Genomic DNA, 15,078 nt, shown 5'->3' on the forward strand with positions numbered 1-15,078 from the left:
AAAGAAAAATTTGTTGGTCTTGATATGCTTTGGTTCGATAATCTGTAAAATATATAAAGAAGAAAACACAATTATTCTTGGTATTATTATAGAAGAAAATGTTCCTGACACTGCCAGAATGGGGACAATCAGTAATATAATGAACTTTGGAAAAACTCCAAACAACCAACATCAAGTGTGTGTGTGTGTGTGTGTGTGTGTGTGTGTGTGGGGTGCCTGACACCATTTTGATCCAGCAGCCACCGTGAATTTAGACACAAAGGAATTGCAGACATTAGCTGTGAGTCGACACTGGTTACTAGGCAGATGCACCAATCATTGCACCATCAGGACACAGTGGTCATCACATGGCACTGAATAGATCATTGGCCATCCTAGCCTTTTGTCCAAAAGAATAGACACCACTTATATATAAATAGCCTTATGTCTGAAAGAACATAAGACGAGGACAGTCAATGAGCTCTTCAGTGTGGAGGCACACCAGACCTCAGCTCTTAGGGAAATCGGTGAAATGCCTTGAGTAGTGGGGATAATGGGCAAGGGGCACTATATTCGTAGTGTGTGGATAGATTGAGAATTTGGATCAGACAGGAGGTGTGCAAGAGTAGTCCCTGTAGTTGCGATGACCACTGTGTCCACATGGTGCGAATTCGAATCCTGGTCCAGCACAAGTTTTCAACCTTTCTACTCACAGCCAATGTCTTTAATTCATTTGTATCTTTATTAGTAAAGTAATTATTTCGATGACCGATTTGAGTAAAATATGTTATCATCTTCGGATCTCCAACTTTACAATTCAGGTAATCTCTGCCTTGATACAACGCACTGATGGCGGAGGTTACATGAGCTGTGAAGTAGACGATCTGAAGATGGGAAAATAGTCTTACTGAAACAAGTCATTTAAATAAATAGTATACTAGTGTTCTTGGCCATTAGAAGTTTTCCTGAAGTTCATTATAGAAGAACACTAGCTTTAAATACAAACTTTCCACAACAAAAGTTCTAATGCACAGTGAACTCATAACACCCCTCTAGTTGCCAACTGACTTTAATAAGTTTTATATCAAACTAATATGCTATTATTGAAAACCATGTTACTACACAATAAAAATATTACATTAACCATTTTTATAATTCACAATTTCTTTTTGCTATAATTATTTAATGATATGCGCCATTATTTAAATGCTTGTTTGTGTTATTATTCAACAAAATTGTTAGTCCAAAATCTAAATCTTATGGATAAAAGTATTGATTTATAGAATGTTCAGAATGGCCATTCTATTGGTTTCTCTTCAAATTTGATTCAGTGCTTCTCCTTCCAAGCAACCACAAGCTGACACATCAACTTCCTCATTGTCAGTTACCAAAGCAACTGATTCAATGATGTTACCACAGAAATCTGAATATCCTTTGCTCCTCCAATCAACCACCAAACATTTAGGCCTACATACTAAATTATTTTTTATGTCACTCTCCTTTGCTTCTCTAGCTCTACTGCCTACTGATTTAAGTTCATGGGCAAGTTTGTTTTTCTATACCTCTTTCGGCTTCTTCCTGAATTACCACCCACAGTGCTTTCTTCCTCCATGAGAGGAAAAGTTGTTTCCCTACACACAGTTCACAAGTAAAAGATACTGCCATTATTATACACATAGCATTGTCAAGAAAAGCATGCTCGTTGTTAGTATAACCAGCTAAGCAAAGTAACGAGGCCCTAATAAGCTTCACGTAGTGTTTACAATAGACACAATACAATCTGAAACACACAATGCAGAGGACTGGATATGATTTGAAAAAACAGCTAGTTCTCAGCAGATACAATGTTAGTGAATACAATTTGTTACAATCTGACTTTAGAGCTTGAAAGAATGATTCAGAAGCAATGTAAAAAAAATCATCAAACTTAATTTTGTCCATTGGTGTACATAACACAATTTGAAATGGTGCTCCTCACATAGGAAAAAAAAATCACTTTTTTGATACAAGAAAGTTTTACTTTTACTGCATCTGTATCTGCTAAAATGGAATTTTATGGAGGCAACAAATATACAGATTTATTTGTTTGGTACAATACATGTAGCCTACAGATACCTCTACATCAATAACTACATTAACATGTGACTTGAAATAATCAGTCATGGCAATTGCTGAAAGATATGAGAAGTAGTAGCCTAGTTAGATCCAAAAACATTGTTGAGTTACTACTGAAGACATCCATGTATTTCAGACAGTCACCCCACTCACTTATTAACGGAAACAATGAGTTGTAATTTTATTAGATATGACTTTAAAATTCTTTCGCTTCTTACAATCTAGGACAATTGATGTTTGTTTCGAGACAATTTATTGAAAATTTTGCTAATACATACCTAAATTAACCCACATCTAAATATGGTAGTGGGAAGTACTTGGCTCCATACTGTCCTACACCTCATGCAGTGTGCCCTTTGTTGCTAGCCCCATGTAGACCTACTTGGTTATTTAAGATACATCAGAGACTTTTTTCTCCTTGTATGAACTGATGTTTGAAAAAAACTGTTAACCACTTGATATACCATGAAAGACTCCATCTAGGACTGTATAACTATAATCATGACTCCCTGATGAATTTCAGTACAGTACTACTTACGATTTTCCTTTTATGGGGGGGGGGGGGGGGGGGGCGGGGGTCACACTCATTTAGAACTTTCCAAAAGAAATTTCTGCTAACTGACCATAAACTACAATTCATTTATTTCACACAACCACGGTTTCAGCTTTACAGCCATTCTCAAGTGCATGTTCAAGTGCTCACCTCCCTATATGACGTATTGTTTTCTTTGTGTGTGTGTGTGTGTGTGTGTGTGTGTGTGTGGTTTTCGGGCGCATGTGTGTGTGTGTGTGTGTGTGTGTGTGTCGTCCAGAAATATGTCTCTGTCAATGAAGATATGATGTGTACACAGTTCAGATATACTGTAGCCTAACATTTGAACATGGACTTGCAAATGGCTACAAAGCCAAATCACGATTGTGTGAAATAAGTGCACGGTATCTTACAATGAAATGGTGAAAATTTTGTTGAAATTCTTAGGGTTTGTGTTTAAAGTTTTGATAAAATATTGCTATTGGTGATTTAAGAATGGAGAAACTTAAGTTTACTCTGCATATTTCCTCTCCCTAATTGTACAAGTGCTATCTGTGGAAACTTGGTGTACATGGGCAGTATTTTCAGACTACAAAAAGTATGTTGTATAGGTCAAAATAAGAAAAGGAGCAGCAGCACATCAATCACATTTGCAGGACAGAACTAATAATGAATGGTGATCAAATAAATATCGTTCGTTGTTAATACAATTTTATATTTACTTGGGTGACATGACAAGTTAAAAACACATACTGTCAACACATACTATCAGTCTCAAGTCATCTAAATAAATATCTCACCTTCACAAAACAATGTAACGTCTGTTAAGCTCTCGGATCGAAATAAGTTTCCAAATGTTGTTGCTAGATTGCTGCCAAAACTGTTCCACTTAAGACAGAACTGCTGCTGTGAATCCATTCCAGATGTTGTTTGGAATGTATCAGCTGGAATGGAAGAATGACATAACACAACACTTCCAATTTCAACGCATTAGAATAAATTAACTTCACTGTCAAATCAATATAACTCATTAACGTTGTCGTATAAAGTGCATACTATTTAAAAACTAGTAGCGTTTCCGGACATCGCGTATATGATTTACAACAGCACTATGAACACAGCGTGATACTGACAGACGCAAAATGATCAATAAAGTGATGGTAAATAACTACGAATGTAAATACGCACCTCCCTGCTGTTCTTCAGACTCACATGGGGAAGCCTAGCTCTAAAATTAGTATAGTGCAGTAAATGCACTTAGGCCTAAATAAATTTTGGTTCGTAACTGCGTTCCCAATAAACGAGGCCAAATCTAATTACTGTCAATGTATATATGTGCTACGTTCCGATTTTCTACATAAACATGTTTAACAGGTGTTTTTATACAAATCCAACATCGTTCAAGGTAAACCTTGCGCCAAATCATAAACATGCAACCATCTTGACACGATTCATGCAACACCAATGCTAAGATTCCATGTCCGCTGCAGGAGACTCCCGCAAAATTCACAATTTGCAATATTGTATAATGAGGTCCATATAATTTGCGCTTACGCGATAACACATATACGGCGTTGCATTTAATTTCTATTTATTTCAAATAATACCTGAGATAGGTCCGTTCAATATTTATAAATAACTTAATTTCTCTAACCCGTGCATAAAAAGAAATGTTGGTGTAGGCTACAGCCGGAAACAGTTGTGTACGAATTATGAAAAATTTCGGTACATCAGCTTAAGTCTTTGGACTAGGAAAGTAACTGCTGTGGCCTTACAATGAGTCCTGTTGACTTCCAGGGGAACGAATTATGAAAAATTAATTGTTTGGTAGCTTTCTATGTGTTATTACTGTCGTAATAGCTCACTTTACACTATTGGCACTGGGCAGATATCGAAATTTCTCATACCTCCCTAGTGGCGAAAATGCGAAGTAAAGTTCTATACGTTAGTTCTTTTGCAGTGGAGGTGAAGGTGGGATTGGCGTAGAAGGAGTGTAAGACGTAATACTAAGTTAACACAAGCATGATGAATATCGTATCTCGTGCGGGAAATTTAGCACCGTACCTAAAAGCAACATCGCAGGTTGTAGCACCTCAATTAAAGCTACCAGCAACGCCGGTTGCAATTTCATCTGAAAAGATTGTGACCCCAAGTCTGCCGAAGCAACATACAAGTTATTCTTTAAGCCAGACTTTACCCAAGGGTAATTTGAGGGTGTGTTCTGGCCCAACAGGTAAAACCGTAAATTATATTTGCTGCAATGTAGAATAAACCTTGATTCTCTGTTAATGTTGAGTGCTGACTTTGGTTTACAGTTACTACTCAAGTGAGATGTGCACACACGGATATTCAGGTTCCAGATTTCAGTGCATACAGAAGACATTCAGTAGCAGATGCAACAGTGAAGAATACGGACCCGGAAGCCCGAAAATCTTTTACGTACCTAGTAGCGGGAAGTAAGAATTTAAATTTGAGCGTTGATAGTCATCTAGATTTTAGCAGTTGTGTGTCCAATAACATATGTCTCCTGAAAGTAATTTTACGAGAATGGATTTAATAGTGACTTACGCCATGGTGTACTCTGTACACCTCAGTCGTACTTCTATTACAAACGCCTACCATCCTGGAGTGATACTTTCTGTGATGCTGTGCAGACATTAATAATAGTTAAAACCTGATTTTCCTTAACCACATTATTCATGTCTAAAACAGCTGATGCCATTACTAGTGGGTAACTTTTGTTAGTATGAATAAAGTATCTTTGCATACGTGGGAAGAAGATACTAATCAAAAATCTTTACTTTCAGCTGGTGCCATTGGAGGAGCATATGCTGCGAAGGCAATAGTAACCCAGTTTGTCTCAAGTATGAGTGCATCTGCAGACGTGCTAGCTTTGGCGAAAATTGAAGTGAAACTGAGTGACATCCCAGAAGGAAAGAGTGTTACATTCAAATGGCGAGGGAAGCCACTGTTCATCAGGCACAGGTATCTAGAACTGTGTGATTCTAGTTAAAGCTCAGAGTATGGTTGTGATGTGTTAGGGAATGTTCTACAATGAGCAGTTGCACAAGGATTCTCTTATAATGTGTGATCTGCGTCTAAGTGACTACATATAGCTCAGAGTAAGTACTTATTGCCATCTCAGTCTTAGCAATATGGCTATCGTGAAATTACACATTCAAGATGCAGACAGACAAAAAGTCTCATATTACAAAGTGTAACTAAAATGATTAGAAGAACGACATGAAGTTAATGGGAATTTTCGAGTTTTAGATGGGAAAAAACAAAATGACATTCCCAATGTAAAATTCATTCCTACCCAAACAATAAATAATTCAGAACATCAGTAAGCCACAAAAATTGATGTTGGAAGTTTCATTTGGCCTATATATCTCATATGAAGACCACAATCAGTATAAAAGCTGGCATCAAAATTTTCACTTGGTCTTCGTAGCTCAAACGAAGTCCATGATACGGTTTAATTTCATTTGGTTCCAGATGTGTATTGAAACCTTCACTTCACGTACATAGCTAGAACAAACTCCACAATATAAAAAACCAAAACTGATATATTTTCAAAAATTTAACTTCTGTAAAATAGCCAGAGCAACCTCCATGATACGCACAAGTCTTAAATCGTTTTTAACTGCAGTTTGTAACATATCATGCAAATTTTTTTTAAAAAAAAGGTGTAAGGACAGTAATGTTGACAAATTGTGTACCAGGAAGAAATAACTTAACAGTGCAGAAAATTTCCACTGCTTGGCGGTTTGTATTGTTGAAAAATTAAAGCTGGAAAAACCACACACTAACCTGCTACAACATTTACTTACAGCTACTTTTTTCACAAGAATATTGCCCAAAAAAACTTCATGAACATAAAGCTGTAAGTTCGCATTTTGTAGATTTATTAGATGTATTAGTAATAATTGACAAAAGAAGCAGACAAAGCAAAAGGTATAGTCATTGTTGCTGGACAAAAACTTACTCTAGATGATGTGGGATGAAAGAGATGCTGTGCTAACTGAACCTCGAAGATAGTTCTGGTTTCGTAGCTTTGCTATGATGTCACCATCTGGGTTTGAAATTCTACGGACTATTATAGTGCCAACTGTTACAAAGGAAGACACATGATTTCAGAAAATGAATCCTTGTGAAGCAAAGACTTAACCCTTTTTTTCTCATTTCAAAGCAAGCTAAATCTCAAGTAGTTGCAGTTTATGAAGCTTTAGTCGAACAATTAAAGGAATATGTATAGGTAATTCAGTTATGTTAATAGCACTATATCATACATTTAAGATTTTTATACACAGATTTAAATTATTCCAAATAACCATTTTCAACAAACAGAACGTCTTCCACCCCCGTGTCAGTGACCGTATCTACAATTGGAATCTGCCACATTTACTATTGACTCCTCTGTTAAGCACAGTTCCTCCTCTGCCTCAGAGAGAGAGATGGATGGATGTTATTTAAAAAAAAAAAAAGACAGCTTGTGAAATTTGCTGACAATGTGCTTCCCAAAGTTAACGATCAAAGTTCTTTTTTGCAGCAGAGCATTCTGCAACTTTAATGGGTCCTGCCAGTTCTTCGGGACCTGTAGCCTCTAAAATATTTTGTATCTTCCTCTGGTAGAACTTGCTGAACCTGAAGTCAAATTAACTTGTTTCAGATCCTGGTGAATGAAGATAGTATGAAAAGGAAAGTGTGTTCAGCTAGGTAGTCCACTTCAACCATCATATGGGAGCAATTGATAGGAAGCATATTGTCCTACAGTGTCCTGTTCCTAGTGGTAGCAAATTTTGCAACTACAGGGTCACTTAGTGTTGTGCTGCTTGCTGTTTTTGCTGAGAATAACAACTTTTTATATGATAACGTTCGCTGTCAAGGAAGGATTTCTGATGGAAGTGTTTTTAAGAATTCCTCAGTGTGAACTTAATTATAAAACAAGCTGAACTTGCCATCTAATGAATGTTTATGTGGAGGGACAAACCTGCTGCTACCTGTATTCCTGGCAGATGATGCTTCCTGTTACAAGAAAGCTTCATGAAGTCATTTCTAGGAGAGCACAACCAATGTTCGAAAGAAAGAATTTTTAACTACAAATGTTTAGACCTCAGTGTAAACTAGTGTTGCAGTCTAGAAGGCACGAACTATACTATGACAATTGTTTTCCACAAGTTCTTAAGCAGAAATGTTAAGCAAAGGAGCTGTTATAGCCCAGGAGGAAATTTCAACTCTTATTGCCTACAGGCAGGTAAAGTCATGTCAGGGACATGCAGATGAGATGCTGCTGCCTCATCTATTACTACACTCCCAAATTTACCATGGAGAATTTCAACCAGAGACAAAGACATAAAAAAATGGAAAATCCAGGATGGAATGTTACAATATTAAGAAAAGGATAGTTGCGACTCCCTGTATAGCGGAGATGCTGAGTTGCAATAGGCACAGCAAAAATACTTGTCAGCCAGCAAGCCCCCCCCCCCCCCCCCCCCACACACACACACACACTAGCACATGATGGGAGAAGCAACAGGGTTGGTGTGAGGAGGAGGCTGTTGCAGGGAGGAGGAGGGATAGCAGGGTAGGGGTGGGGGATGGTAAAGTACTGCTAGTGGAAGTGTGCAGGGACGATGTGGCAGTTGGGATGTTAGACAAAGGGCAGGGGAAAGAATGGGGGGCGGGGGAGAGAAGTAAAAAGACTGGGTGCATTGGTGGAATAGAGGGCTGTGTAGTGCTGGAATGGGAACAGGGAATAGGCTAGATAGGTAAGGACAATGACTAAAGAAGTTTGAGGCCAGGAGAGCTAAGGGAATGTAGGATATGTTGCAGGCAGAGATCCCACCTGTGCAATTCAGAAAAGCTGGTCTTGGTGGGAAGCATCCAAATGGCACAGGTTGTGAAGCAGTAATTGAAATGAAGAACATGTTGGGCGGCATTCTCAGCAGCAAGGTGGTCCAGTAGTTTCTTGGCCACAGTTTCAGTGGCCACTCATACAGACTGACTGCTTATTGGTTGTCAAGCTTATTTAGAATGCAGAATGGTGGTTGCAGCTTAGCTTGTAGATAACATGACTAGTTTCACAGATAGCCCTGCCTTTGATTGGCTAGATGGTGATTGAGACCAGACTGGAGTAGGTGATGGTTGGAGGATGTATGGGACAGGTCTTGCATATACCTAGGTCTATTACAGAAATATGAGCCATAAGGCAAGGGGTTGGGAGCATTGTGTAGGGAAGGACAAGGGTATTGTGAAGGTTGTTTGGTGGGCAGTGGCATACTACTTTGCGAGGGGTGGGAAGGGTAGTGGATAGGAGATTTCTCATTTCAGGGTACAACGAGAGGTTGTAGAAACCCTGGCAGAGCCTGTAATTCAGTTGTTTCAGCCCTGGGTGGTACTGAGTCACAAGGGGAATGCTCCTCTGTGGCCAGACATGGGGTGGGATTTTGGGAGGTAGTGGGTGACTGGAAGGATAAGAGATGTGTTTTCGTACAAGGTTGGGAGGGCAAATGAAGGCCTCAGTGAGATGCTTGGTACCTTCCAAGAGGGACAGCTCGTCACTGCAGGTGTGATGTACACAAGTGGCTAGACTGTATGGATGGGACTTCTTGGTCTGCATTAGGTGGAAGCTGTTGAAGTGGAGATATTGCTGGTGGTTGACATGCTTTATATGGACTGAGGTATTGATGTGACCATCTTTGAGGTGGAGGTCAACATCAAGGAAAGTGGCTTGTTGGTTTGAGTAGGACCAGGTCAAGGTCAAATTAATGGGGGAGAAGTTATTGAGTTTGTGGAGGAATGTGAGTAGGGTGTTCTCACCCTTGATCCGGATCACTAAGATGTTGTCAAGAATCTGAACGAGTTGAGGGGCTTGGGATTCGGGTGTTTAGAAAGGATTCCTTTAGATGGCCCATGAATAAGTTGGCATAGGATGATGCCATATGGGTGCCCATAGCTGCACACAAGATGTGTTTGCAAGTAATGCCTTCAAAGGAGATAATATTGTTGGTGAGGGTGTAGTTGATCATGGCGACAAGGAAAGAGGTTGTGCATTTGGAATCTGTCAGGCATTGGGAAAGACAGTGTTCAATAGTAATGAGCAGGACACCGTGTGGTAAAGGAACTGGAACTGTAGTGTCTCTGGAGGAAACAGTTGTCTTTTGTATAGGAGGGTGGATTGCAGATAACAGGCTGGAGGTGTTGGTCAACAAGAGCAGAAAGTCACTGTGGGAACCCAGTAAAGGACCTTATTGAGGCATCTGGTTGGTTGGGTTTATGAACTTCAGGAAGATTAGATTATTACTTGTTCCATAGATCATGAATAAGACACTTCATAATGATGTGGAATGTGTAATAATAATAATAATAATAACAGGTGTCTATACAAGATATTACATTACACAAAATATTACATGACAATTTTTTTAGGAGTTGCCATTCAGAAATTCTTTTAATTTCCTTTTAAATGCTGTATGGCTATCTGTCAGACTTTTGATGCTGTTAGGTAAGTGACCAAAGACTTTTGTGGCAGCATAATTTTTACCCTCTTCTGAGCCAAAGTTAGATTTAACCTTGAGAAGTCTAATCTAGGAAGCATGTAGAAGGTAAGGGTTCAGGGAGTGGTAGGGGTGAGGAGAGATTAGACTCCAGGGAGAGGTTCTGGGATAGGCATAAGAATTTGAGGAGAGACAGAAGTTCCTACTGGATTTTTGGAATAGGGTCACTGTGGCAGGGTTTGTGGGTGGATGCATCTGACAGGTGGCAGAGTCCTTCTGCCAGGTAATCCTTGCAGTTCAAAATAGCACTGGTGGAGCCTTTGTAAGCAGGTAGGATTATAAGGCCGAGATCAGTTTTTAGATGCTGGGTTGCGGTTCTTTCTGTAGATGTAAAGTTAATTTGCATGTTAAGGGGTTTGGGGAATGATGCTGAGGAAAGATTTGAGGTTAAGAAATTCTGCTAAGTTATCAGGGGTGATTTGGGAGCAGTGGGGGTATCACAGTTGTATGGAGAAGTGGACTGAGTCAGGTGGGGTTCAGTATTGGTCTTTGGTTGACTCTGATTGGTAGGGTTGATGGCAGAAAAGTGTTTCCACTGTAGGGACTGGGAGAAGGAGAGGAGGTCTTTAACAAGTCCTTTATGATTGAATTTGAGTCGGGCAAAAGGTGAGGCCTTTGGAAAGGACTATTTCTGTGGGACTAAGGCTTTTGGAGGGAAAGGTCATTACTGTGTTTCAGGTCTGTTTTAGTTCTGGATTCTGGGAGGGAGTTTTTGAGGGTAGGGTATATTTAGTAGGTTTGTGAGACAGGGTTTGTCAGCTATGAGGGGATGTGGGTGGTTTTGCAGGTTATTGTAGAGGTGTACAGTGGTACTCCGAGGCGGGAGTAGGAAGTGAGCAGGCTGGAGAGTTTTTTGAGGCGTTATTGTGCATGTTGCTCTAGTTCATGGATGACGAGTTCAGTGTGTGTGTTTGGGATCCAGAACTTGGTTGCATAGCAGAATAATTTTATGGTTGGAGAGAAGTTATTGCAAGGAGGTATGAGTGTGATTGATGTGGTTTTGCAGGATTATGTTGGTGAGAGGTAAGGATTGGTGGAATTGGAACAAATGGAGGTTATTGTGGAAGGAAGGGTGGCAGAAATTTGAGATGAATTTGCAGAGTGCTTTTTAAACACACAAGGATTTGTACTGCGATAAAATAATTAATAATATTGTTGTACAGTGCAGAATACAAATAAACATAAACAAGCATAACCTTGTTTATCTCTTTTTTATTGTCTGTTCTTTGTTTGGTTCCTGAATAATCATCCAAAACCTGTAAATAATGGAAACCAAATCACTTTGATGTAAACAAAGATTCTGTACCACTGCCAGATTTCTTGTTCTCCAATTTTATTTTTCTCATGTCTGTTCGGAGCTAAAAGAGATCTTGGCTTCCTGTCCACATCACTGCTGCTGATAGTAAGCAACAGTGGTTTTCCGTAGAGAGCCCTGCCCCACTTTTGTATTTTTATAACTGGCGCAACATACATTCTATTCGCATGTAAGAAGTTGTACAGTTCATTTTCAAAATGTGATACAATGTGCAGTGCAACATACGACAACTCGCAGCACTATACAAAGTAGGGCAGAGCTTAAACAAACACTAGTTCTGTGTAGCCAATGAGAAACATTGTTACCTTTGATCTATACTGACACAAACGTGGAACACTTTTTATTTGTGATGTGTTGCAAATTCCAGAATTAGTGACAGAATTCAAAACAAGAACAGCTGCCAACATGAGTGACAAAAAAGTAGATATTCTTGGAGTAGTGAACCAGCTTAAATCACTTAACAAAAGCAAGTCTTCCAGTCCAGACTGTACACCAGTTAGGTTTCTTCCAGAGTGCACTGATACAATACCTCCTTACAAACAATCATATACAACTGCTGGTTACCAAAGATCTGTACCCAAAGATGGGAAAGTTGCGCAGGTCACATCAATATATAAGAAAGGCTGTAGGAGTAATCCACTAAGTTACAGGCTCATATCGTTAATGTTAATATGCAGTGGGATTTTGGAACATACACTCCTGGAAATTGAAATAAGAACACCGTGAATTCATTGTCCCAGGAAGGGGAAACTTTATTGACACATTCCTGGGGTCAGATACATCACATGATCACACTGACAGAACCACAGGCACATGGACACAGGCAACAGAGCATGCACAATGTCGGCACTAGTACAGTGTATATCCACCTTTCGCAGCAATGCAGGCTGCTATTCTCCCATGGAGACGATCGTAGAGATGCTGGATGTAGTCCTGTGGAACGGCTTCCCATGCCATTTCCACCTGGCGCCTCAGTTGGACCAGCGTTCGTGCTGGACGTGCAGACCGCGTGAGACGACGCTTCATCCAGTCCCAAACATGCTCAATGGGGGACAGATCCGGAGATCTTGCTGGCCAGTGTAGTTGACTTACACCTTCTGGAGCACGTTGGGTGGCACGGGATACATGCGGATGTGCATTGTCCTGTTGGAACAGCAAGTTCCCTTGCCGGTCTAGGAATGGTAGAACGATGGGTTCGATGACGGTTTGGATGTACCGTGCACTATTCAGTGTCCCCTCGACGATCACCAGTGGTGTACGGCCAGTGTAGGAGATCGCTCCCCACACCATGATGCCGGGTGTTGGCCCTGTGTGCCTCGGTCGTATGCAGTCCTAATTGTGGCGCTCACCTGCATGGCGCCAAACACGCATACGACCATCATTGGCACCAAGGCAGAAGCGACTCTCATCGCTGAAGACGACACGTCTCCATTCGTCCCTCCATTCACGCCTGTCGCGACACCACTGGAGGCGGGCTGCACGATGTTGGGGCGTGAGTGGAAGACGGCCTAACGGCGTGCGGGACCGTAGCCCAGCTTCATGGAGACGGTTGCGAATGGTCCTCGCCGATACCCCAGGAGCAACAGTGTCCCTAATTTGCTGGAAGTGGCGGTGCGGTCCCCTACGGCACTGCGTAGGATCCTACGGTCTTGGCGTGCATCCGTGCGTCGCTGCGGTCCGGTCTCAGGTCGACGGGCACGTGCACCTTCCGCCGACCACTGGCGACAACATCGATGTACTGTGGAGACCTCACGCCCCACGTGTTGAGCAATTCGGCGGTACGTCCACCTGGCCTCTCGCATGCCCACTATACGCCCTCGCTCAAAGTCCGTCAACTGCACATACGGTTCACGTCGACGCTGTCGCGGCATGCTACCAGTGTTAAAGACTGCGATGGAGCTCCGTATGCCACGGCAAACTGGCTGACACTGACGGCGGCGGTGCACAAATGCTGCGCAGCTAGCGCCATTCGACGGCCAACACCGCGGTTCCTGGTGTGGCCGCTGTGCCGTGCGTGTGATCATTGCTTGTACAGCCCTCTCGCAGTGTCCGGAGCAAGTATGGTGGGTCTGACACACCGGTGTCAATGTTTTCTTTTTTCCATTTCCAGGAGTGTATATTGTGTTCGAACATTGTGAATTAACTCGAGGAGAAAGTTGCTACTCACTATACAGTGAACATGCTGAGTTGCGAAAGGCACAACAAAAAGATTCACATGATTATAGCTTTCGGCCATTTAAGGCCTTTGTCAGCAGTACACACACACACACACACACACACACACACACACACACACACACACCTGCAGTCTCAGGCAACTGAAATCGCACTGCCAAGTGTCCTTTTGTTGTGCCTGTCTGTGACTCAGCATCTCCGCTGTATCGTGAGTGGCAACTTTCCTTCTCATAATATTGTTACATTCCATCCTGGATTTTCCATTGTTTTATCTTTACTTACATGAAGTGTTAGTGCTATTGGCAAGGGATTTCAAATTGATTCCATATTTCTATATTTCCAGAAGGCTTTTGACACTGCACCACACAAGTGGCTTGTAGTGAAATTGCTTGCTTATGGAATACCATCTCAGATATGTGACTGGATTCATGAGTTCCTGTCAGAGATGTCACAGTTCATCATAATTGATGGAAAGTGTTAAACACTTTCTTGCATTCCCCAAGCTATAGCATTGTAGGCCCTTTGCTGTAACTTGTGTATGTAAATGAGTTAGGAGACAATTTGAGCAACCGTCTTAGGTTGTTTGCAGATGGTGTCATTTATTGACTAGTAGAGTCGTCAGAAGATCAAAACAAATTGCAAAATGATTTACAAGAATATTTCTATGGTGCAAAAATTGGCAATTGAACCTAAATAACAAAAAGTGTGAGGTCGTCCACATGAGTGCTAAAACGAATCTGTTAAACTTTGGTTACATGATAAATCCGTCATATCTAAAGGTCATAAATTCAACTAAATACCCAGAATTACAATTGTGAAACACTTAAATTGGAAGGAACACACACAAAATTTTGTGAGGAAGACTAAGCAAAGACAGTGTTTCATTGGCAGGACACTTAAGAAGTGTAAGAGATCTGCTAATGAGACTGCCTGCAGTATGCTTATCCATCTTCTTTTAGAATACTGCTGCACAGTGGGATCCTTACCAGTTAGGATTGACAGAGTACATCGAGAAAGTTCACAGGAGGACAGCACGTGAAGTAGGAGAGGGAGTATCGCTGAAATGGTACAGAGTTAGGTGCGGACATTATTAAAACAAAGTGCTTTTGCTGTGGCGAAATCTTCTCATAAAATTTCAATCACCAACTTTTTCCTCCTAATGCGAAACTACTTTGTTTTTTTCATGCTGACCTACATAGGGAGAAACGATCATGATAATAAAATTGGGAAATCAGAGCTTGCATGGAAAGATATAGGTGTTTGTTTTTTCCACGTGCTGTATGAGATTGGAATAATGGAGAATTATCATTAAGGTTGTTCAACGAATCTTCTGTCAAGCACTTACATGTGATTTGCAGAGTATCTATGTAGATAGAGATGTTGCAAAACCTGTTTCAAAGTCA

At 40.8% G+C, this 15,078-nt stretch overlaps 2 protein-coding genes across 3 annotated transcripts in view; one reads left to right on the plus strand and one right to left on the minus strand.

The window, feature by feature from the left end:
* The window catches only part of LOC124612416 (zinc finger protein chinmo-like), a 131,906-nt gene extending 127,596 nt beyond the window's left edge, over positions 1-4,310 (minus strand). Inside the window, exons 1-2 of one of the 2 annotated variants that reach the window (XM_047140619.1) lie at positions 4,234-4,310; positions 3,427-3,570 (exon numbers count right to left, since the gene is read on the minus strand). In XM_047140619.1, coding sequence (XP_046996575.1) covers positions 3,427-3,544 — 118 coding nt within the window. In that variant the 5' untranslated portion in view covers positions 3,545-3,570; positions 4,234-4,310. Of the gene's footprint in view, positions 1-3,426; positions 3,571-3,814 lie in introns of both variants that reach the window. The other variant, XM_047140618.1, reaches the window with a different exon arrangement.
* Positions 4,311-4,568: 258 nt separating this feature from the next.
* Positions 4,569-15,078, plus strand: part of LOC124612417 (cytochrome b-c1 complex subunit Rieske, mitochondrial) — a 32,181-nt gene continuing 21,671 nt past the window's right edge. The window contains exons 1-3 of the mRNA XM_047140620.1: positions 4,569-4,859; positions 4,942-5,082; positions 5,434-5,611. Of these exons, the coding sequence (XP_046996576.1) occupies positions 4,649-4,859; positions 4,942-5,082; positions 5,434-5,611 (530 nt within the window). The 5' untranslated portion in view covers positions 4,569-4,648. The remainder of the gene's footprint in view (positions 4,860-4,941; positions 5,083-5,433; positions 5,612-15,078) is intronic.

Source organism: Schistocerca americana, chromosome 4, assembly GCF_021461395.2.
Source record: "Schistocerca americana isolate TAMUIC-IGC-003095 chromosome 4, iqSchAmer2.1, whole genome shotgun sequence".
NCBI lineage: Eukaryota > Metazoa > Arthropoda > Insecta > Orthoptera > Acrididae > Schistocerca > Schistocerca americana.